Source organism: Narcine bancroftii, chromosome 12, assembly GCF_036971445.1.
Source record: "Narcine bancroftii isolate sNarBan1 chromosome 12, sNarBan1.hap1, whole genome shotgun sequence".
Classification (NCBI taxonomy): domain Eukaryota; kingdom Metazoa; phylum Chordata; class Chondrichthyes; order Torpediniformes; family Narcinidae; genus Narcine; species Narcine bancroftii.
In genome coordinates, this window is record NC_091480.1 from 80,394,429 (window position 1) to 80,419,484 (window position 25,056).

Here is a 25,056-nt window from a genome sequence, read left to right on the forward strand (position 1 = left end):
ACCCCATCTGATCTTAATGGCAGCCAGTTACATCAGACTCAACTGTCCAGTATCTCAGTGATTTCAGCAGTGTGGGTTTCAATCCAACATTGCTCCTTTAGCCTTGAAGCTGGAGAAGTTTGTAGAGACTTGAGTGCATGTGCCCTGCAATTCCCAGACAGAAAGTTGTGTTTATAAGGTCTTTATCTAGATCATTTCAATGGGATAAGTCAGTCCAAACCCAAAATAGGCTGCTGTATTGGACTCGATATGGAAATACTAGTATGTGCAAGTTCCTCAATTACAGTGCAAAAATGCAAGACCGACAACTTAAAAGATACCCAAGGAACAAATTGTGCCAGTGAGCATTCTCTCAGTCACTGGAAGCAGATTAATTCACTTCATCACTACTCAGGGATCAGAATGATTGGGAGGGGGGTGGGGGTTCAAACTAAGGGCAGCTGTATGTAGCAGGCTGGAATTCCTTCATGGAGACTAAATTAAGAATTTAAAACTGTTGAAGAATTTGATAGGTGAGTTAGTCAGAAGCTATTTCTTTGGGTAAGAATGTCCAAAACAACAGGGCATAATCAATGCACCACAAGGTCAGGGAGCACTTTGTTCCAAGAAAGGACAGTGGAAATCTCTATTTATTCGCAAAAGGCTGTTGTGAAAATTCCAAGCCAGGGGATGTTAAGATTTGTCAGGCAAGGCTACTTAGAGATCAAGGTAGTCAAGATACAAATCAGACAAAGTAAAATTAAACTACAAAAGAGCATGCAGGATTAGAAAGGTCTCTGGTCCTCTCAATCAACACAGGCAGAGCAGCTGCAACAGGTGGACTTCACTAATTCACCATAATTTTGCCAGAAGGCAGAGTTGCTCAAAAACATCTTTCTAAATCATAGAGAAAACAAGATACATATATACAAAATTATGGGGGTTTAGACTGAGTAAATGCAAGTAGGCTTTTTGCACTGAGGTTAGGTGAGACAAGAACTAGAGGGTATGGGTTAAAGGTGAAAAGGGAAATGTTTAAGGGGAACGGTAAAGGAAACTTTATGCAGAAAATGAAGTGTGTGGAACAAGTTTCCAGCTGAAGTGGGAATGCAGGCTCAATTTTGACATTTAAGAAAAGTTTGGATAGGTACATGGTTGGCATGAGTATGGTCCGGGTGCAGGTCATTGGGACAGAGCAGAGTAACAGATTGGCACAGATGAGATTGGCCAAAGAGCCCATTTCTGTGCTATAATGTTCTATATTCCAAAAAGATTTTTAAAAATCAGAACAGCTATAGCAATGAATTCATAACCAATTACAAAGTGCTCTCTGTGCGTCTCTACAACAATGCTCCCCATTTCTTTCCAGTGGCATCCCTCCCTGTTTTGATGAGAATCTACAAATTGGTGCCAGTTCGCCATTCCCTCACATTTCAAATCTTTAATCTACCCCTGGGCAGTTCAGTCAGAATCAGTAGCATTTTCAGAACCTCCACCCTCATTAAAGCCAGGAGAGGCACATTTTCACACTTCCTTTTTAAAAACAAAAGGCATTTCAAGCAGAACCGTTCATTTATTAATTTTCAAGACAGCTGAGGAAAGCAATAATGCAAAGGCCATCAGGCAAAGAGCAAAGGCCTGTGTAAGTGAGGTTTTAACCCTGACACTGAGTACCTCATGGGATTGTAGAGCAGTGTTTTTTGATCTTAAATGCTAACCCTGCAAAACAAAATTTCACGCCACTTTACACCCCCCCAAACAAAAGAAGGACATTTGTTAGCGATTCTACAATCAGTATTGTGTCTAAATAATAGGCTTTGCAGGACTGTTAACAAAGAAAAATTCATTAGAAAAGGACATTTCTCTATGGAACATATAACAATATTAAAGTTTGCTTAATCAACAAAGTTCCATTTGAAGTGAGACTGGTGGGCGGAGGGAATATATCAATGCATTGCTAAGACCTTGCTGTATCAAATTCTGTTCCCAGTCTTCAAACAAATCCTTCCAAATGCCCAAATATGGCTTTTAAAAAACAGAACATGCTGGAAACATTCAGATCAGGCAGCACCCATTTAAAACACAGAAGAGAAAAGGTTCCAGGTCCCAGACCCTCTGTCAGGAAGTTCGTGTTTATTTTTTTTAAGTTGCACCTTCTCAGGTCTAGAACCAGAGTCAGGATCCAGCAGATTGAGAGTGCAGTTTGTAACTGGAACACTTGTGATTTCCTGCTCCTTTTAAGCTCAACACGTTCACAGGAACGTTTATTTTACTACCTTCCCCCCCCCACAACTGTTCCTCCAAATACATTTTTGAACGCAATCATCTTCACCACCCTTTTAAGCAGTGTTCCAGAAATTTCAGAAGAATCCCTTCAGCTCCAATCCTTCTATCCTATAGCCTAATTATTTTCAGCTCAGTCGGCTGAACAGGAATGGCTAATGGCACAATATGACAATTAGAATTATCCCTCGATTTGGATAGATTTCCTCTTATATCCTTCATATCCTTTGGGATATGGATCTTCAATTTATGAACTGCTCTTTGTGCAAAGAAATCATTTGTCCTAAAATTCTCAAAAATACATTTCACCCAGCCTTTTCAATTTACAAAATATCACACAACGTGCTTCCCCAGAAGGCATCCTTTTCATAAACTGAGAAATGACTGTGTCTTCAATTCAGTCAATTTCTCAGAGGGTAGCAACCGTTCAGGTTTTGTGAGACTTCTTTCTGAAACTTAATTGACATCCCAACTACTCATGCACTCATTTAGGCATCCTCATAAGGACTGTGTCATGGACAAGCCGCCATCCTATTTTCCACCCCATGTGAGTTTCAGTTTCTTTAAGGTCAAATGCATTCATTTGGGAGGGGTGGGGGAGGTGTAGGGTGGAACTGACAGATGCTCCAGCAGAGCAAACATGGGCAAATAACTGCTAAGGCACTCCATTACCTGAAACAAGACCTGCCGTTTTCAGTTTGGGAGGAACAGACATGGATGCAAATTTTATCTCACCGATAATGTCGTTTCCATTCAATTTAGGTAGATGGAGAGATCAAGTGTAACTTGGCTAAAGCCCTATGTTCTGATCATTCTGTCTGGACATTTCACAGATCCAGCTTCATGAATATTGAATACAGATAAAAGTGAATGCAAGTGGCTCACTTGCTTTTTTTTCCATTCTTGTTGTCTGACCAGTCACAAACTACTTATGCTGACTACACTCCAGTTGCATTTAGTACTTAGCTTGAAATTAACCAGGAAACAAAAAAAAACTAAATTAGCAGTTCAGTAATGAGGATGTTGGAGTGATTCGACAACAGGAGAACCTGAGACTGCTCTCCCCAAAATAAAAAGTCAAGAAAAGTTTTGGGCTTTGATTGAGTAAAAGATGAAAATGTTCACTGACAATACCAACCACCACCAACCAAGGCTTAAAGTAACAGTAAAGCGAAAATTTATTTCTACAGGGAATGCACGACTGAAAAGGTAATGGAGCCAATTGGAAAGGAACTCTAAAAGGGCAATTGGATACAAATTTGTAAGGACAAAAATCTGCAGGGGAGCAGAGAGCAAATAAATGGATAATCCCTTCAAAAGAGCTGGTACAGGGACAACTATCTAAACATCCATCTTTTGAATTAAATTTTACACCATCAGCAGGAATATTGATTGGGTACACTCTTGATCTGAGCTATAAAACCAGTACCTGAACCGGAACTCGTTCTCCAGTCTCCCCATCCACTTGAATAGCGCCCTGCAGCAAACCACTCCTCCTGCTTGCGCTGTTCTCTTCATTCTTCTTTCTCTGTTCTTCCTCCCCTTCCTCGTTCTCCTTCTGCCTGTAAGTGGAGTCGAACACCTCTCTCCCAGCGCCCAGATCTATGTCCTGTCTCCATAGGATATCAATCAGATCAATATCCTAGAACCAGAGAATTCCAATAACTCCATCTGCAGCCAATAATTATTTCAATAACATTTTCACCATCAATTGTAAAGTATCAAAGAGCTGAGCAAAGCAGAAGTTCAACCAGGATCATGGCAGGGCAGAGAGAGTCATGTTTCTATCAGTGGGCATTCAGCTATTCAATTGACACAACAGCAGAGGGAGGTCATTCAGACAGTCTATTCGGCTTTTCCTTTAGAATCATAGCTCCACAATCTTTTATCTGTGAAGATTTCACCTCGGTAATGGGTTGCGTTTAGAAAGGTGGGGAGAGAATAAAAAGTGTTCCTAATAGCCACTCCACTTTCTGTACAACCTTGGTTCTGATTTTAATGATTATGGTCTCTGTTCTACACCTTATAACCAGACAAAATATTCATATTGACTCTTCTCAATCAATTCTCTAATCTTAAATTACATCTATAATTTCCTGTGATGCCATCCTCTCCATGACCACTACAACTAGGAAGCATGGACAATTCCCACCAATGTGTGACTCTTGGCTCCGCCCAGACCAAATCTAGATCTTGATGTAGAGCCAAATATCCCATCTGCTTTCTTCACTAATATCATCAGGAGATTCAATAGCCATTACTTTTATTTCAAACCTACTAGCAACATTGTGGGGATCACTGTTGACAAGAAATTTAGTCAATCCTGTCACCATGTAGCTGCAGAACATACATTTCAGTCATCAAATATAAAGTTAGCTCCAAAAACTCAAAACTATCCAAATTTTTTCCAAAGAAGTCAGTGTGGTCCTTGTGCAGTCTGCCCTGTTTGCAATCCCAACCCAGGGCAATATAGTTGACTGCTAAGTGCCCTAACAACATCTTTCAGCTGCTCCTGTCAGGGAAAATATGCAGGAGGATCAGAGCCAGCACCACCAGGCTGAGAAACAGCTTCTTCCCATGGGCAGTGAGAATTCTGAATGACCAAAGGAACTAATCATATTTATTTGTATAAATAAAACACTTGTCCTGCATATGTACTGTTTGTCTGTGAATTATGTCTGGTCGTGTGTCCGCATGTTTTGCACCAAGGACCGGAGAACACTCTTTCGTTGGGTTGTACTTGGACAATCAGATGACAATAAACTTGACTTAAATTCCCTAGAAAGCCACTCTGTTCAGGGGCAATAACAATGGTCAAAACCAAGACCTCCTCTCCCTCCATGAAAAACAGCACCCTGACACTTGCCATTCCAGAGAAGTATCGAGTGCTCAAAATCCCACCCCAAAGAACAAAGGTAGTTTGGGGAAGGATGCAGGAGATGGATATATTCAGAAAGTTTATATGCATTCATTGCCTGGAGGAGGATATAATGCAACACAATGACCTTGGATGCAGCTGTTGTTGAAATATAACAGTAATAAAAGCTCACAAGTCAGACAGAATTCCCAAAACTGAATCATTAATCCATCAACACCCAGTAACACTAGAGCCACTTACTGCCAACCATCCTCCCTCTCTCTGCCAATGTTCTTGCGAACCTCAATTGAGATACTCGTACATTCCCATTGGAGAGTAGCTCAGCCCCAGTGGCCTCAATTTAACTGCAGCTCATCGACCCAAGTCTACAAGGCAAGTTACTGCAGATTTCTTCTTTTTATTCCATAACCTAAAACCTCTGGGAATATCAAATACTGTTACATTTCACTGATTTATAATTTATTCACAGCTAACACTGTACAATAAACTCTATAAAGTCACAGCGTGCAGACAACTCAGTCTAAGTTTATCACAATCTTCAGAATCTGTCTTCACCTGATCATTCACACAAAATGTCACAGACTGCCACCAAATAGCCTGTGCAGCACTTTGAGAGACCAGCCAAAACAGACGCACCAGCTGAAATACCCTTACCTGCTGTTCTTACCTACAATGCCTCTTACCAGGAAACATTTCAGAAACCCATCACAAGCTGATGGAGAGAAAATTGAGGAAGAGGAAATTAAGGACTAATAAACACTCAAATCTCAGAGATAAGAATCTATATTGAACAATTTGTATTAATTAGTGCATGCATTCAGCATAGTTTTTGTCTGGAGTATAGAGCAAATAAACTCAACCAAGAAAGATGAGTGTCAAAAACCAAAGCACATGATCTTTAACCTAATGCATCAGGTATCTCAAGGAAGATCACCCAATGTGGTTTGGGAAGAAGGGAGGAGATTGCCAACCAACATTCATCCCCTTAACAAGAACCTAAAAATAGATTTAATCATTCACTGAAATGTGTTTATTGCAGTTCATTGTGTATAGAGTCTTAATTGCAAAATTTAGATTCTGTAAACTACTTCGAGATTGGCTGTAAAAGGAATTACAACTGCACGCCTTTTATCGTTATTAGTCTACTTTAAAAATTGACCCTGGCTTATCTCAGAGACCCAAGGTACAAAATTAATGACATTACTATAAGCCATATACAAAGTTGAATCAAAGCAAGCAGAGCAGAAAGCTACAAAACCTAGGTTCTCATCAACAAGTCTGACATTATAGGCTTAGCCAGTAAAGTATACTGGTTGAATGACCTTGCCTCAAAGACACTCCAAAATAGCAGATCAGAAAGCACACCAAACTTGAGAGCCTCAAATTTAGGCCCGACACAGGCTCAAGCAAGATGCGTTTGGAAGCAATTATGTCAAATTTCAACTTTTGATTATACTTCAGACAAAATACAAAAAGGGATTTCCATTCCTGTTTCAGGCTATTTATGTCTGAAAAAAATTAATCTTCAATCAGCAATTATCCTCTTCCTCTAACTTTGTAGACAATCAAAAGTGGATGGCACTGCCTGCCCTCCTCTCCTCCTCCACACACTGTGCCAATGTAAGAAGTTCCTGTATAACCATTTTTCAAATGATATTGGATCCACAGTCTGTCCACATTCCTTGACTCAATTAGTTGGGTTAGGGTGCCCAGAGGTGAACAGCACAATTGCTAATCATTTTTCTTTCTTCTGCTTCTTTGCTGACCTCTCACAACTGTAGCATGATGCAAACAGCCATTATTAATGATTAAAAAGGACCACAGCTTGAAGTGTTTAATCATCTGACAGACAGGGATCACTTCATACCCAATCATGTTTAGTTGGCAGATCAGATGTTTCATATAATTAGGATACATGGATTTTAGCAAAGGTTTATTTATAGGGTCAACAAATCCATAAATCACGAGTGCTCACCTTGTAGCACTGAAGAGATCAATACAAAACCAACAATGCTTTCCCCTCCAGAAAGGCATTGTTGATGAGCAATTTGTTTACAAGTTCCACAGAAATCATGGGTTGCAAGGTTAATGACAAGAGGAAGAAAATGGAAGATTCATGTAGTCCCTTCACAGATGACAGCCTCCAGGTAAAAAATGTTCATGGGCGGCATGGTCATTAAGGTGTGGAAGGTACAATGCAAATGAAAACTGGTGCAATTGATTACAGATAGCAATGGTATCAGATTGAAAATGGCTAGAAAGATAGAAAAAGATAAAATAGATTGTTAAGACTGGATTGACCCATAAAAAAAAGGAGAAAACATAAAATAAAAATCACTTGTCATGGAGGGTAAAGGAGAATAAGAGGAATAAAAAAGGGTTTACCCTTAAAAAAAACTTAATTGATCAAAGCCAGCAAAGTACCAAGACACATTTGACTTTTGAGATGACATTAGTAAGAAAACTGGGTGCCCTGTTAGACCTGCCGAGTTTCTCCAGCATGGTGTTTTTTCTTTAATCACGGTACCTGTACATTTTCATGTTTTATTGCTGTCTGTAAGGAGTTTCTATGTTCTCCCCATGTCTGCATAGGTTTTCTTCCACCTATCAGAATGTACAGGGGTTATAGGTTAATTGGGGCATTACTCATGGGCCAGAAGGGCCTGTTTTACCTTGCTGTACAACACAAGAAGCTATGGGATTATGTGGACCAAGGGGTGGTGAACGGATAAAATAGAAGAGATATAGATAAATTAGAAGTCCAAAACTCCCCACTGTTCAGGGATTTGGGTCTGGATTTCTGATTTTCTGGATTTTTGGGCAGTACTTTTAAAATTTAAAGAGGATTAAAGAGATGAACAGGCAAATGTTGATAGCTTATTCATTAGCAAATACAATATGCTTCATTTATCAAAATGAGCAGTTTTAAAGAAAAAAAGTCAACATTTCTTTTTTTCACGACAAAAAGAAAGTGTAATGCTTGAAATGTTTAAAAATGAACACAGCAAAAGAAAAGTACATTGTATAAATGAATTTCTTTGTGATAAGATTGCCTGTATCATGGTCGATTGTTGCAACTATGTATCTGTGTTGCTTACGCATGCACGCACATAAAAACCTGTTAAATTTTAAGGTTTGACAGTCGGGGTCCCGGGTGGTCTGGATTTCTGGCATCCGGATTTTTGGACTTTTACTGTACAGATAGTCCTCAACTTACAACCGTAATTGGGACAAAAAGATTGGTCATAACTCGGATTAGTCATAAATCAGATTCAGGTCTTAATGAGGTATTAAAGCAATTTTTCAAAAAAATTTCAACAAATGAACCTTTAATGAAGAATCTCAGCATACATACAGTATTTTTTCATTTTTAAATTTCGGTCGTGTGTGGGTGGACGCAACTCGCTTCGGTCGCAAGTCAAGGATAAGTACTGGGTATCAAGGATTTACAATAAATGATGCAGAAGAAATAAATTACGAAAGGGGATACAGAAGTGGCAAGAAATCTAGGATGGCAGTGGTCAAAATATTTCATAGAGTGCAAAATGAAACCCCAGCTAGAATATGTGAAATTATCCAGTTAAGTGAGAGGAAAAGGAATAAGTACAATTTAAATGGTGAAAGTCTGGCAATTTTGACCCTGGATGGATAGGAAATACTGAAAGTTTGACATGATACAAGATATAATTGGTATATTAACCAATATTACAAAGGTTTCGGGTACAATGTTACCAACCACACATGCAGCCTTATGAAAAGCTTTTTTTCCCATTTTTCTGAAAAAGTTTGCCCCCTTTCTTGGTATACCGTGATAATTGTTGGGATGGGGTGGGGTGGTGTGGGAGTAGTGGGTTAGGAACGAGCATTGGTAAGAAAGCCGAAAAACAAGTGAAGAGATGAAACACATATTCAGTCGAGTTGAGAAGAGGTGATCACAGTGAAACTTCCAAAGTTCTCAAAGAACTTCATGGAGGAAACTGCTGAAGGAAGTTTCATGGAATGGCCATGTCCCACCAACAGAAACTGCCCATGGCTGGATCAACGTGGCTACAAGAAGAAGACGTGCAACACTATCCAGGCCATTAACAGCTCACTTTATTTGCACACCTTGCATCCATTTCCTCCACTTTGAGCACAGAGATATGTCGTGTCATCATCTACACCGGCCATTCTCAATGGGAGCCCTTCACACCTCCCACCCCATCCCCCCCAGGAGCCACAGTATGTTTAAGTAATAGCCTCATTTTCTTTTCCTGTCATGCAACATAAATAATTTAATGTTGTCAGTAGGAAAGAAACCAAAACTTGACTGCTTAACAGGGAAGGGAAACCGTAAACTTTGAGCAGAGTTGGTTGGGTGGTGGGAGGAAAGAGGAATGCATAGCCAGAAAAAAGGTTGAGAATGGCTGATCTACACTGTGCAAGCCACTCACTCACCTAAGCTACTCCCAAATCCACCATTTCTATCCGTTGGTAGACTTCACTTGTTCTTTAGCTTTCATCGGGGTAATGGAACTCCACCATCTGCGGGATCCCATCTCCAAGCCCCTCAGATTGACTGGAAATTATATTGCTCTTCCTTCATCTTTACTTGGTCCAAATCATGCAACTTCCTACCCAACTTCATTTTGGGACCACTGTCACCAGAACGGCTGCAGCAATTCATCCCCATCTGAGGAAATTAAATTCTGCCATTACCCACAATGCCCGAATCTTGAAAAGTACATAATGGAACATTGAATCACGAGTCACAAATTCAATTCTTGTAAGAAATTTTTCCCCAATTCTATCTCAGGGAGCAGCAGATGTACAATTGATGAATATTTTTAAAAGATGCCAGATTTTTGAATTCCAACAGAAGAAAGAAATGCAGGGAACATGAAGATGGAGCTGAATTAGAAGAGCAGACAAACAGTATCAAATGTCATCTGCCTGTTATCACCATGAATGTCTAACAGGACTGCAGCCATGCAAACAGTGCACATTTGAGACCCACTGCTTGCTATCTCTTGAACCCCCTGCACATTTGATTAAAGGCGCAGATCTCAGTGCCCCTGTATAAATGGAATACATGCATAGTCAATTCAAGAGTCCTGGAATCACCATTTTTAAAAAAAAACAGAATTCACGTCCGTCAAAAAAGGAGAACATTACAGGATTATCATACCCTAGAGCTGCCATTCTCAACTTTTCTTATAGCTATGGCCCCCTTAAATGCTTATGGGCCGCTACCAAGACTTGGAGTTAATACCCCACTGTGTAATTGGATTTCCTCACCTCCAGAACACAATCAGTGAAGATTGGTAAGAACTTCTCCACGATCTCCATCAGTACCAGAGCACCACAGGGCTGTGTTCTTAGCCCTCTGCTCTACTCACTTTACTCCTACGACTGTGTGTCTTGCTAAAACAACCATCTACAAATTTGTTGACAATACCACAGTGATGGGTTATATAAAGGAAGGGGATGAGTCAGTGTACAGGATGGAGATTGAAAACTTGGCTGAATGGTCCACCAACAACAACCTTGCACTCAATGTCACCAAAACTAAGGAGCTAATTGTTGACTTCAGGAAAGGAAAGCCAGAGGTGGACAATCCAGTGATCATTGGGGGATCAGAGGTAGAGAGGGTGAGCAAATTTGAGTCCTTGGGAGTCACTATCTCAGAGGATCTTTCTGGACCCAACACACCAATGGTATTGTGAGAAAAGCACGTCAGCTTCGCTACTTCAAGTTTATGAGGATTTGGTATGACACCAGAAAACCTGGCAAATTTCTACAGAGGTGTGGTAGAATGTGTGCTGACCGGCTGCACATGGTCTTGTATGGAAACACCAATACCCCTGAATGTAAAGCCCTCCAAAAGGTAGTGGACACTGCCCCAGGACAATACAGGTAAAACCCTCCCCACTACTGAGCATATCTACAGGAAGCATTGCCATCAGAGAGCAGCAGCAATCATCAAAGACCCACACCAACTAGCAGTCGCTCTGTTCTTGCTGCTGCCATCAGGAAAGAGGTCTAGGTACCACAGAACTTGCACCATCAGGTTCAGGAACAGCTGCTACCTCTCCACCATTGGACTCCTCAATGACAACCTCAATCAGACTCATTTAAGGACTCTTGTGCACTTTATTAACCTTCTTTTTGTTCTCTCTGTATTGCACAGTTTGTTTATTTATATTTTATGCTGCGCAGTTTATTTTTTGCACACCAATTAGTGGTAATTCTGTCGTGTGTGCAGGAAAAAGGAATTTCAGGTTTGTGTGTGATGTCAAGTATGTACTTGAAATCTGAAGCAGTCAAGTTTAGTTGTTTCTTCCATACTTCTCTCCCACCGACTACATAAAAAAATGTTTTATGAATTCAATAGGTGCTGTGCCCCCCCACCACATTTGTTGAGAATGCCTGCCGTAGTGGAGATACAAAAGGCAAAAATAAAGTACTGCAGGAATGTACAATTGAAATTACAGTGAAGGATAATTTGAAATAAAAAGAAAATGCTGGAAACAGATAGGTCAGACAGTTAACATTTCGGCTCAATAACCCTTTGTCTGCCAGGAGGGACCCCAGCATTCTTATCTTTATTTCAAATTTGCAGGATCAGCATTTTTATTTGAGAATATACTGAAGTTATTTTCTTTTAATAGGCATGGGAGAAAATGTATTTCCTATCAGCTTTGGGGCAACTATATGTCAGGAATGGCACGTAGAAATGAGAGCGTTCAGTGATTTATGAACAGGTGAACCCCATTCAAGCCTATTCCATCATTTACCAAGGATGCACTTGGCCCGTTACCATAATTGGGAAAATGCTTAAAGCTATGATGAAGGAAGAAATTACAAGATATCTGAATAAATATTGCCCCATCGGGCAGATACCGTGTAGATTCAGATCTTTGAGGATAGAACTGCTGTGGATAGAAGGGTGCAGGTAGATGTAGTTTGCTTAGATTTCCAGAGGACACTCAATGAGGTGCCACACAAAATACTTCTGTTCAAAGTAGGGATAAATGAATTGGCGGTCAGTAGTTAGTGGGGTAATGCACAGATCTGTGCTGGGCCCACGACTGTTCACAATATACACAAATGACGTGAAGGGGGACAAGGTAGCATATTGAAGTTTGCTGATGACATTAAACTGAGTGGAAAAGCAAATTGTGTGAAGGACAGAGTTGTAGAATGAATTAGATAGGTTAAATATGTTGGCAAGGATCTAACACAGCAGCAAATACAAGTTCATCTACTTTGAAAAGAAAAATCAATCAGACTATTATTTAAATTATGAAAAGCTGCAGTATAGAGTGACCTGGGAGTGGTTTTGTGTGGAACATAAAAGGTTAATTTGCAGGAGCAGCAGGTAATCAAGTCAAATGGGTGCTGGCCTTCATTGTGAAAGGGATTGAATTTAAGAGCAGGAAGGTTCTGCTGCCACTCCAAGGGACTAGTGAGGCCACGCATGCTGTACTGCATGCATTTCTGATCTCTTTACTTGAGAAAGGATACACTGCACTGGCCTTGGCAGCAGTGCACAGGAGATTCACCATGATTCTAGAAATTAGGGAGTTAGCCCACAAGGAGAACTCAAGTAATTTGAGACTATACACACTGGACATTAGAAGGATATGGGGGGAGGGGGGTGGGGGGGGTGGAGAACATTATAGACAACATTATATTGGAATAGATAAGATGGAGTATAGAAGTTGGGATGTTATGTTGAAATTGTACAAGACATTGGTAAAGTCCATTCTGGAGTACTGTTTCCAGATTTGGTCACCTCCCAACAGGAAAGATATCAATAAAATTGAAAGAGTGCAGAGAAAATTTAAAAGGATGTTGCTGTGACTTGAAGAGCTGACTTTGATGACTGAATGAGGTAGAATTTTATTCTCTAGAGCATTTAATAGAGCTATATAAAATGAGGGGTATAGATAGGGTTAATGCAAGCAGGCTTTCTCCAGTGAGGTCGGGTGAGATGAGAACTGGATTGTGAAAGATGAGATGTTTTAAGGGAACATTGGGACCAACTGTCACTCAGAGGATGGCAAGTGTGGAATGGGCTGCCAGAGGTGGTGGGTGCAGGTTGAATTTCAACATTTAAGTCTATAATGTATAGGTATGAATGGTTATGAACCTGGTGCAGGTCAACAGGACTAGGCAGAATAGTTTGGCACAGACCAAATTGGCTGAAGGGCCAGTTTCTGTGGTCTGGTTCTAGACAAGCAGAGAGCCCATTTCCATTGGCAGGTAAAACTAGAACTAGAGTATATAGCCTAAAGATACAGGGGAGAAGATTTAAATTAGAGATGGGAAACTACTTCACTCAGAGTAGTGAATCTGTGGAATTCTCTGCCAAGTCGTAGAGGCTGACTCATTGAATAAATTTCTGATACAGATTTTTGAAGAATTGGGGAATTAAGGATTATATGGAACAGGCAGGTAAGTGGAGCAGAGTCCACAGCCAGATCTTGTGCTCCAATTGAATGGTGGAGCAGGCTCAACAGTTGGTCTTTTGCTTCCATTTCTTGTATTTTGAAAACCCTGACTAACTTTGTACTTCAACACCATTAACGTGCACTCTCTTCACATCCACTATTCTATTGATTTGTTTTCCATATACTGTGACTGAGCCATCACATTTCTAAAGTAGAGAAACATCTCCCCTGTATCCACCCTGCTGAACCCCAAAAGAATTTTGCAAGTTTCATTGCTTTAAACACAAAAAAAATATGCCTCATCTCTCCAATGGCAATCCTCTTCCCTGGAACCAGACCAAAAAATCTTCATTGTGTTCACTCTGTGGCAAGTGTATCCTTGAAGCCAGAACTGTACACAATACTGGTCTTACTTCAGAGCATAATACAATTTCAGTAAGATCCCTTTATTCCTGTTGTCAAAGCCTCAAATAAAATCCAACATATCATTTGCCTTCCTAATTACTATCTATAAGTGCACAATAGCTTTTAATGATGTATTCAAGGATACCCAAGTCCCTTTGAGTTATCAACATTAGCTGCACTTAAAGACACTCTGCCCTTCCATTTTGTGCAGAGAACAAGTTCACATTTCCCCATGAACAGGGTTATATCATGTTTCTGGATGTTGGCTGCAGATCAAATTGCAAATCATCCTGGATCTTTGGGGCCAAGGATATTGATGGATTTAGAGTTCTGGATATTTGAACCAATTGTTCAATAGGCAGGAGGATACCCTGCACAAGATCAAATAACAAAGTTCCTCCCCCACCCCACCTCCAAATTTTGGAAATACTACCATCTGCTGGTAGTCTTTGCTGTCACTAAATGAAACTGATTTTGGCAAGCAGCAAGAACTTTGACTGTTTTTCTCTCTTCACAGATGCGCTGGCAGTTTTCAGCATATTCTGCTCCAATTTCATATCAAGTTCTCCAACTTAAGGTAACTCATTTGCTCTGAATTAGAATGGATGGTGGTCAGGCTCCTCCATCTGTAACATTTGCTTAGATCCTTCCAGCGGCACAGCCAGCCAAGCTGGGTATGACCTGCAATCATGTATTCCACAATCCTGCTCCTTTGTGTTCTCCCTGTTTCATTCTATTTCCTAGATCTTATAAAACAAAGGAGTATTTTCACTCCCCAACTTATCCCACTGATAAGAGACCAGATGCCTTTCCAGCTTTCCCTAACGGACAGGTTTATGATCTATAGGAGAGTCAAAGATTATAGGAAAGACCTATGAAAGTCAGTGTCAAGTTCAGCTATGGTAATGAATGGCAGAGATGATCCTCCCCCTCCTCTTCCTGCCTCAGCACTGAGCAGATAGTAAATGGATGTGGAAATCCCCAAGAATTCCTTGTGACAGAAATAGGCCTGCTCTAGATGAAGTTACCAACATGCTTGGATGAACTTCCACCACATGATACTGAAACAAACATTTATTTTTAATCAGTCTAGATACAAAATGTTGATAAACAGTATTTGTTTTGAGAAGTTAAAAAAATCACAACCTCCATGGTTTCAAAACAACTACAATTCAAGAGACGGAAAAAAATGGAGATGCGAAAAAAGCAGCGCTGTTGGAGCTGTTGTAATGGCAGCACTGCTGCAGACCCAGAAGAGCAAGGAACTGAGACAGAGTTGCTCTTACAAGGTCCTACTGTGACAGCTCTGCAAAGGCTTTAAACAGCCTGTTCAAGGAGTAGAGTTTTTTTTAAATGCTGCAACCACTGATCTGTGTCCCAGGTTGGCACCACCAGAGCTAGGCAGCATTACAAGAGGTGCTGTGGACTCTGGAAGAGCAGCAGATTGACACAGGGTACCAGAAACTGGGAGACTCCCTCTCTTCTTACCCCACCCCCCCCACCCCCAAGTTGAGGAGAAACTCAGCTGGTTAGATAGTGGACTTTATATAGCAAAGATAAATCTTTGACACAAAGTTTGGCCATAGAATACTACAGCCCTTCTAGTCTGTGCTGAAAACATACCACTAGTCCCACTGACCTGCACCCATTCCACTAGATATTCCTTATCTAGTCTCTTAACCTTTCCCCATTCCTCAGCTCCACCCATATGGCCTTTGTAGACAACCCCTCTGGGCTGTCCTGTCTAAGCACAGCTTTGATATTTTCCCTGACTAGCAATTCCATTCCTCTCCCTTTCATCCCTCCTCCTCTATCACATCTGAAACAACAGAACCCCAGGAACATTGAGCTGCCAGTCCTGCAACCAAGTCTCACTAATAAGTCATAATCCCACTCACCAATCCACACCCCAAGATTATTTGCCTTTCTGACAATGGTCCTTGCATTGAAATAAATACACCCAAGAACATTTCTAACACTTACAAACTTTTAATTTCTGTCTATACATGCAGTCCTTGCATCACCTTTATCCTTCTTCAGCTCACTATCTACTTTAACACTCCGGTTTCCCTCCCCCCCTGCAAATCTAGTTTAAACCAACTGAAGCGGCATTGGCAAATCTGCCTGCAAGGATAGTTGTTCCCCTCCAGTTCAGATGCAAACCATCCTGTCTGAATAGGTCCCACCTTCCCTGGAAGAGATCCCAATGATCGAGAAACCTGAAGCCCTCCCACCTACACCATGTCTCTAGCCATGTGTTGAGCTGCATTATCCTCCTGTTTCTAAATTCACTAGCACAGGTAGCAACCCTGAGATCGCTACCCTGAAGGTCCTCTCCTTCAAACTTGCGCATAACTCCCTGACCTCCTTTCAGGACCTCCTCACCATTCTTACCCACATCATTGATCCCTATATGGACTGTAACATCTGGCTGCTCACCATCCCTCCTGAGAATGTCTTGAACTCGATCTGAGATATCTCCAACCCTGGCACCAGAGAGGCAACATACCATTCAGGATACTCAGTCTCTTCCATAGAACCTCTTGTCTGTGTCCCTAATGATGGAATCTCTTGTCACTACAGCTCACCTCTTCTCATCTCTTCCCTTCTTAGCCACAGAACCAAACTCCGTGCTAAAGACCTGATCACCATGGCTTGTGCCTGGTAGGTTATCCCCCTCAACAACATCCAAATGGTATACTTGTAGTTCAGGGAAACAGCCATAGGGGTGCTCTGTAATGCCTGTTCCCTTTCCCCCTCCTGACCGATACCCATCCACCCTCCTCCTACCTCCCAGGTATAATAATGTCCCTATAACTCCTACCCTCCTATCTCCCAGGTGTAATAAAGTCCCACAACTCCTATCGCCCCCTCTGCCTCCTAAATGTTCCAGAGGTTATCAAACTAATTCCTCAACTTGGTTTTTCAGGAGCTGCAGCTGGATGAAGCCATCAAGGATACTGCTGGCTTCCCGGTCAACCCACATCCTGCAAAACGAACATTCTCCTGCCTTGGCTGCCATATCCAACTCTCTAACACACTCTCTACCTCTATTTCTCTCTATCTGACACTACTGTTCCTTATGAATTTACTACAATTCTCTGCTTTAATATGCTGTTAATGTAGCTACTGGTGGAGGCAAAAAACAAACTGCAGGAAAAACTTTGGAAAATTCCTCCCTGACTCCCTAATGGCAGTCAGAATCAGAATCAATTTATTGTCATAAACAAATCATGAAATTCAGTGTTTTGCAGCAAACATTCATATTACAACCATCTTACAACATTACTTTTAATTTAAAAAAATAAAAAGAGGAGTGCATGAAAAATAAGGCCGTGTCTTTTGTTCATTGAATATTCAAGAATTTGATGGCAGTGGGGTAGAAGTTGTCTTTAGGCTCCTGCACCTTTTCCCCCGATGGTAGCAGAGTGAAGAGGGCATGGCCTGGGTGGTGGGGGTCTTTGAGGATAGAAGCTGCTTTATTAAGATATCACCTCATGTAGATGTCCTCAAAAGAGTGAACTCTGGTGCCTGTGATGTCGCAGGTGGAGTTTATTCTTGTCCTGACAGTTGGCGCCTCCATACCAGGCAGTGATGCAACCAGCCAGAATGCTCTTCACTGTACACCTGTAGAAGTTTGAGAAGAGGTCTAGATCACTGAAATTTGTGATATTCTACCAGTAAACCTTATTCTAATTTTACTTATTCTAATACTTAATCTCCTCTCACATAATTCCCGGTCCTCTCAAGCAAGCTCTTATTCGCTTCTTCCTCGGGTGATCTCTGTCTTCAGGGCAGATCCTGCTGTGGTCTCCCGTGCCTTCCTGGATCAGCTCCTTCAATCTGAAGCAGCAGGAAGGCTTTAAAGGACCCTCCAGCACTGGAGGAACTCAACAGGTCATACAGCATCTGCAAGAAGTCGACAGTCACCAATGTTTCGGGTGTCCAGGCTCCTCACCACTGGGTTTCTCCAGCATTGTGCTTTTATTTCAGTGTCTGCAGACCTTCGTGTTTTATTTGACGTATTATAGGTTGAAAGTTACATTTGTGAATAATTTAGTCTTTAATGATCAAAAGAGAATGTCAGACTAATTCAGTGGGTCATCTTCTTTGGCTTGGCTTCGCGGACGAAGATTTATGGAGGGGGTCATGCAACATCCATAGAACATTACAGCACAGAAAAACAGGCCCTTCAGCCCTTCTAGTCTGTGCTGAGCTATTATTCTGTCTAGTTCCACTGACCTGTACCCTGTTCATATCCCTCCATATTACTCCCATCCATGTAACACTCTCAGCGATTCAGTAGCAGGACTTTCCTTTTTCCTGGACAATGCTTCTCAAATCAGATTCATGGACAAGCATTCACCTTGCCACAGTGCATCCCAAACCATACCTAGCACTTTCTGCATTAGTAAACAGATTTGTTGATTTTTGCTCAGCAACGAGGTACCCAAGGACAAGAGGAATCAGTACCTTCAGATTAAAAATACCTTTCTGGGAACCATCTTATGGATGCGCATGGAGCAGTTTTACTTCCACATGACAGTGCACAAATGCCAATCTCTCTTGGCGGGGGGGAGGGTTTACGGCAAGCACCGAGTTAAAGCATGATGTGCACTTGCTCACACAGAAAATTTGACATGACAATCAATCAATCATTTGGGGACTTTAAAAACATAAAACTACAAGTTCCAAATTTGTGTCAGAATCAAGACAATTTGTTGGTGGGGTTTTTGGGGACAATCTTATGTTGATCAATTAACAGAATATTTCTTGGGCCTTCTTAAAATTCCACATCCTTCCAGTGCATCTGATTTCATACACAAATCCACCACCAAGACTACAACCAGAGAAAATGATATTCACCTCATATGCTTGCAGCTGCTATTAACACGCAAACCTGACTCATTAAGACAGGATTAAATAAGTGACTTGTCTCAACCTCAAGCTGTTTAAATAACAATCAGATACAGCAATCAGTGCACCTTCCCATTTGTGGCTGGAGAGGATCTCTTACAAAAGGGGCCTTATCGCATCAAAACCCAGAGGTATTGCAGAAGTGGGCTAATACAGCTGCCAAATAGCAGCACAAATGAACTGGGGAACTGCAAGAGCCCAGAGGGAGCAAAACAAAACTTTTGCCACAGAAGGCATTTGGCCTGTTATATCCATGCAGATCATTCCAGCGCTAGTTCCACCGCTGTTTAGGTCAATTCTTCAAATAAATAAGTAGATACTTTTTAAGGTGCAAAAAGTTTTTCCCATTACAGCAGCAACTTCCAGAACCCTACCCGCTTTTGGGTGAAAAGATTTACCATAACCCCTCAAGTTTAAAGTAAATGGTAGAGGATTGAAGCATCCTTGACTGACCTTTCTACTATGAAATGCAATAGATTGGAGACAAGGCCAGAAGAGGTTAGAAATAGCCTTGGACAATATTAAGGAAACAAGTACTAAGTGAATACAGTAAAATTCCTACTATCCCTCACTCAATCAATCAGAAATGGCAAAAAATTGTGGAAATAATTTTTTTTAAATTAAAGTTTAAAATTATAAAAGTAAATATTCTCCAAAGCAGCACAGAATCCCATGAAAGAAAACATTCAGCCATCGGAGCACTCTGCCCACAGCAGCTGTTTGAATAAAGTTGCAATTGAATTTAATGGCACCACCCAGGATGAAGAGCCAACTAACGCCACTCTTCACTGGGGCAACTCTCCCTATCACTGCCTGGTAAGAATTGATCTTTTAGTATATTATTAAGTATATCAATAATGCTTTATCTGTAATCAGGGGTTAATTATGATGGCAGCACGGTTAAAGTAGCGGCTAGCACAACGCTATTACATTTCACAAATGGGGTTTGAATTTAAAGGAAGATGCGCAGGACACTGCGCATAGAGGCGAGTCGGGTTGCACAAAGGCCTGACCAGCACACCAGATGCAGAGCCAGTTGATGCCCCTCACTGCTGGGATAACTCTCCCAAAGTGTCTATAGTAAGACTATTAATTTTAGGTATATTAGTATGGCTTTATTATAAACTTGGGTAAAAGAGTTAATTATGATACCACACAGTTAGCGTAACAGCAAACCAACACTGATATAACATCAGCGACCAAGGTTCGAATTTAAATTTTTTAAGTTATGGGAATTACCTGATTAAACTGAACTTTACACAATTAAAGACCACAATACTGAGTTTTTTTTAAATTACTTTACATTTTGCACTCTTCTCCCTTTTCACTGGTGTATTCGCTAGGCATTGCAAGAATTGCCTCAGCTTTTCGGCATCTGAGATCACCATCGGTGCCAGATAATGCAGATTTTACTCTGTATATTTTAATATAATTGAACCTGATGCAATACTACCCAGCAGCCATAGCTCCAGAGTCACATGATCTTCAGTGGGCACTGTTGTCAGCCTACTCATGACTAGCACAGCTGCTGCGGGAAGTTCAACTGGAATTCAATGCGTGTCACATTCCTTTGTGAACTCTAGTTTGGAAATAACACGATTATTTATAGTACCTTTAACCTCATTACATACCATAGCAGAGATAAAATAAGTAAGCATGCAGCAAGAAAAGATTTTTGGCTGAATTTTCAGGAAAGGAAGGAGATACCAAGAAAAATGGCTCAGATTCAAAGATAAAATTGTGACATTGGTGGCAAATGCAAAAAAAAGAGGATCCTGGAATTAAAGAGCTGGTAAAAGGAATCCAGGAATGATGTTGAAGGGTTTGAACACATTGGTGCTGAACAAGTTTGGAAAAGGTAGGCTGGCAAGGACAAGGTTTACTGCAGCAACTAGCACATTGGCCTCAAATCTACAACCAAGCGATGAATCACTGCCTTCGTGCAAGCTTTTGAAATTTCTATTTACAGCCACAGGCCCAAAGCATTGTTAGCAGTCCAATGTTCTGCAAAATAGTCCACATATACAGCATTTGAAGTTCTGGCACTTTAGGACCAAAAAGATTTCAAGGGTGCTCTCAAATCCCCTTGAAAAACTAACATCCTTCATGAATCATAGGAATCCTGGAACAAGGTGGATGAAAATAGAGAAACCTCCAGAAAGGTTCCAGTCTCTTCAATACAAGCACAGGGCAGATGCAGAAGCAGCATGCAAGCTTCCAATATTAATCCATCCAAGCTCCATTTACGGCAGACTCCGTGGATCATGCATGGGATTTGTACACAAAACCTACTCAGTTGAGAAACTGAGTAAATGGGTAGAAATCCCAGAGTACAAGATTTTAGGCAACTTGCAGCTTCAATGAAGGGTGGGGCAAAGACAAAAACCACAAAAACAGTATTGCACCAAGAGGCTAGGAGGGATTTCCATGGGAGTGTGTGGGAAGAACAAGTGAGTCACATCAGAATATTCAGGTTTATGATACTGAAAGTGAAATGCTTCTGGAGATGGAATTATGCCAAAAGTGGAAGTCAGTTGAAGAGATGTCTGGAGGATTTACTGGGCACATTGGTCCTGCAGTTTCAGTTTTCTATCTCCTCCCACTTCCTTTCCACTTGGAGAAACAAATGACCTCCATTTGGCAAAGGTTCATTGTGACCATGAACCTAGCGGTCATATCACATAAACTAGTGTTGTGCAAAAAAATGACTGAATCTTCATTTAAATTTCTTGAGTAAATTACTGCAGACGGGTGTCCAAAACAGATACAAGCCAAGAATTCACTTAAATATGACAGACTGCCTGGACTGCTTGTGCAAAAAAAAAAATCCAAGTACAATACAGTGAACCTAATGAGCAATTAGTCAATGTCATTTTTTCAGACAGCAAGCCAAGGTTGCCACACTAAATATAATAGACAGCCATACTCAAAATATCTCCATCCCAAATAATGGCATCCTCAATTTAAGACAACACAAAACAATACTATGTTACAGTGGTTTTCAAACTGCCCCCTAAACTCACATTAAGTATTCTCTATGCCATAAATGCTCTGTGATTAGAAAGTGGTATTTGAGTGGAAAGAAAAAAAATTTGAAAACCACTGTTTGACTAGTTATGTGCACATTTTCATAGCTCCAAAGTAAATGGGCCAATGACAATTTTTCTCAAGAAAAATCTCAGTAAATAATTGGGTCTGAGGCATTAGTTCTCAACCTTCCTTTCCCACTCACACACCACCTTAACCAATCCCTTACTAATCACTGAGCATTTATGGCATAGGGAATGTGAGTTTAGGTGGAATGCGAGTTTAGGTGGGTAGACTGAAAACCACTGCTATACAATGATTTCCAATACAAGTTCTTCCTGCACCCACTTAACAGATGTATTGAAACAGTTGTCCAATAAGACAATGGATAACTGGCACGTCTCTGCCAGGAAGCCATTTATTCCTATCTATATCACAAGTGTGCATTAGCAACCTATATAATCCAAATATCAGGTGGTCCAATCCAGACCTTGCATACTGCTCTGAACAATGACCAGCCATGGACTCGCCCAGACAACCATTCCACACCTGGTCCAGAAGGGCAGTTAATGTTTAAAATCTAATTTAGCTCTCAAATCTCACCAATTCCCACCTTCTAGTCTTTTAACCATCCATTTCAATCTTTCTGCTGTGATTTCAAACCCGAGCTCTCGAATTCCCTCAGAAATGGCTGGATTTCAATCCTGATCAAACTATGGTCTTTCATTGCCTCAGATACTTCAAGCCCTCTAGCAGCTATTTTTAGTCAAGCCCTTTTCTTTAAACTGAATGACACTTGTAATCTAATTGAAGCTTCCTTCAACTGGTCGCAAATTAACACCTTATCATGAAACATGGACCTCTCTCTGGAACCCAGATTAGTTGTGCACAGTAAATAGATGGGAACACGTGCAAATCAATTGTGTGCAAGAAGATGCGATTTTGATTGAGCTGCAGTTTGCTTTATGGTTGGCCGAGTTTGGTTTATTTAAAAAAGACTCAGTTAGCACAGAAGGGTGGAAATACCTCCTTAGTTAAATCGCTGCTCATTGGCAATCCGACAGCCCCTAGGCTCTCCTCCACCTGCTCGGATGACCCATTTCCCCTGCTGCTGTTCTCTGCGACCGCTACCTCATTCACTCCACTCGGATTATCCAAGGGCAAACTAGGCTGCGAGGCGGCCACTGAGCTGTCTGCCTCTCGGCTGCTGCCACTGTGCACCAGCCAGGCGTTGAGCTCAGTGCTGGGAACCAACAACCGGTCCAAGCCCCTCACATCGTTCAGTAACCTCCGCGCCGTGAAGTAGTAGTCCAGATCCACGCTCTTGGGGTGAAGGTCGTATCCGCCCAGCGTGTTCCTCCAGTTGTGGAACTGGGTCTGGGTGTAAGCCGAGCTCTGGCCCAGGATTATCTCCCGCAGTGGAGGCAGCTGAGCATTTAGGTAGGAGTCGATGTCCACCCGGACCCCCATCAGGCTCAGAAGGATGGTGAACTGGATGAGCCCCTCGGTGAAATACTTCTTCAGAGGGAGCATCTTCCCACCCAAAACCAGTTAGATAATTGCGGATTAAAGCGGAGGGGCGGGCTCCAGTTGCCCAGAGACTCCGCTCCCTCCGAAAGGCACAAAGAAATTCGAGTCAGGCAGCCGCTCGTTGTTTGTTTTCTTCTGTCTGTCTCAATGCCCTATGCTCCTTCCTCCTAGAAGCCCAACCACGCGGACGGGGGTTTTCCCCCCCCCCCTCCCGATCGTCTTCACTGGTACCCGAGGCTCAGCCTAGCTCCCGCAGTCCACGGCTAGGCCTGATGGCAGAAGGAGCTTATCTAACGATTTGGTTTCCTTCCGTTCACGCCGCGCTCGCAACCGGCGTCCGTCTTGTTTGTTGTGATCGGGCCGGCCGCTTCTCATCAATGCAAACGTGTTCAACCTGTGACTAAATAAAAGAACCAGGAAGCGGCTCCTCCTCACCAGAGCCGCCGCCACTTCCTCATCCTGGCTCCGTGATGCGTCACCCGCCGCCAGACCGCCCGAACGATGTCCCGACCGACCAATGGCCGCCAATGACGTCAAATCAGTCGGCACCGCCCCACTCCGACCGACCAATCAGATGCCAGCAGGTGAGGCGGGGCCTGTTGCTATGCGGCAAGCCGGCCTTAGGCCTAGACGTTGAATGGGATAGCCGGACGGCTTTTCTTCAGCGCGATTGTTTATGTTAGGTCGGGAAGAATCCGTAAAAAATGTCCACGTAGCTAACGCATTTCCGAAGGGAATGCTTTGTTGGCGTATCCCCGTGTACACGAGCCATCGATAACTGGTTCCCGTCGGTCGTCCCCTCCCCCCGGGCGCCAGATGCCACCATGACTTGCACTTCTGCGGCGCACGCGCGGTCCGCTACCAATCCGCGAAGCGGCCCGCCGCCCACGTGACCTTGCGTCGCCCGGAAGCGGCACCATTTGGAGAAGGGCAGTCAAGTCTGATCCTTTTCCCATTGGGAGGCGAATTTCAAGGAATTGGGTCCACTTGTATTTAGAAGTACCATATACGTTTTCCACTCTCTCCTTTTTAAACACGTGAAAGGGGTAATAGCCAAAAGTTTTAATTAAAGCAATGGAATAAGATCTGCAGAATGACAAAGAAGGAGTAAGTCAAAAGTCGAAATATAGTTGATGAAAGTTGTATGAGAGAAGGGGATCAAAATTGTGTAAAACTGAAGAAACACCAAAAGTGCATTCTCACAAGCCTGTCCTCAGCCTGTCCTCATTGCCAAGGTCACAGAGTGAGGTCAAACATAAACTTGAGGAACAATTCTTCATTTTCCTCTTGGACCCAATGGCATAAATGTCGATTTTTCTAATGTTAGGTAACCCCCTCCTCTTAATTCCCCCTCCCCTCCATCTATCCTAACCTATCACCCCCACCCCCAGTCTTTGCATCCAACACATTATCTGCTGGAATTTCTGGCACTTACTACAGGATCCCACCACCAGATGCATTTTTCCTTCTCCCCTCTCAGTTTTCCGTAGAGACCATTCCCCGGCACCTTCCCCTGTGGTTGCAGGAGGTGCAAAACGTGCACCCACACCTCCTTCTTCACCATGGTCCAGGGCCCCAAATAGGCCTTTCAAGTGAAGCAAC

General features: G+C 42.0%; 1 protein-coding gene across 2 annotated transcripts in view; it reads right to left on the reverse strand.

The window, feature by feature from the left end:
* The window catches only part of nfe2l1b (nfe2 like bZIP transcription factor 1b), a 34,106-nt gene extending 9,822 nt beyond the window's left edge, over nt 1-24,284 (reverse strand). For both annotated transcript variants that reach the window (XM_069907075.1, XM_069907074.1), the window contains exons 1-2: nt 22,951-24,284; nt 3,692-3,904 (exon numbers count right to left, since the gene is read on the reverse strand). In XM_069907075.1, coding sequence (XP_069763176.1) covers nt 3,692-3,904; nt 22,951-23,457 — 720 coding nt within the window. In that variant the 5' untranslated portion in view covers nt 23,458-24,284. The remainder of the gene's footprint in view (nt 1-3,691; nt 3,905-22,950) is intronic.
* Between the last annotated feature and the right edge of the window lie 772 nt (nt 24,285-25,056).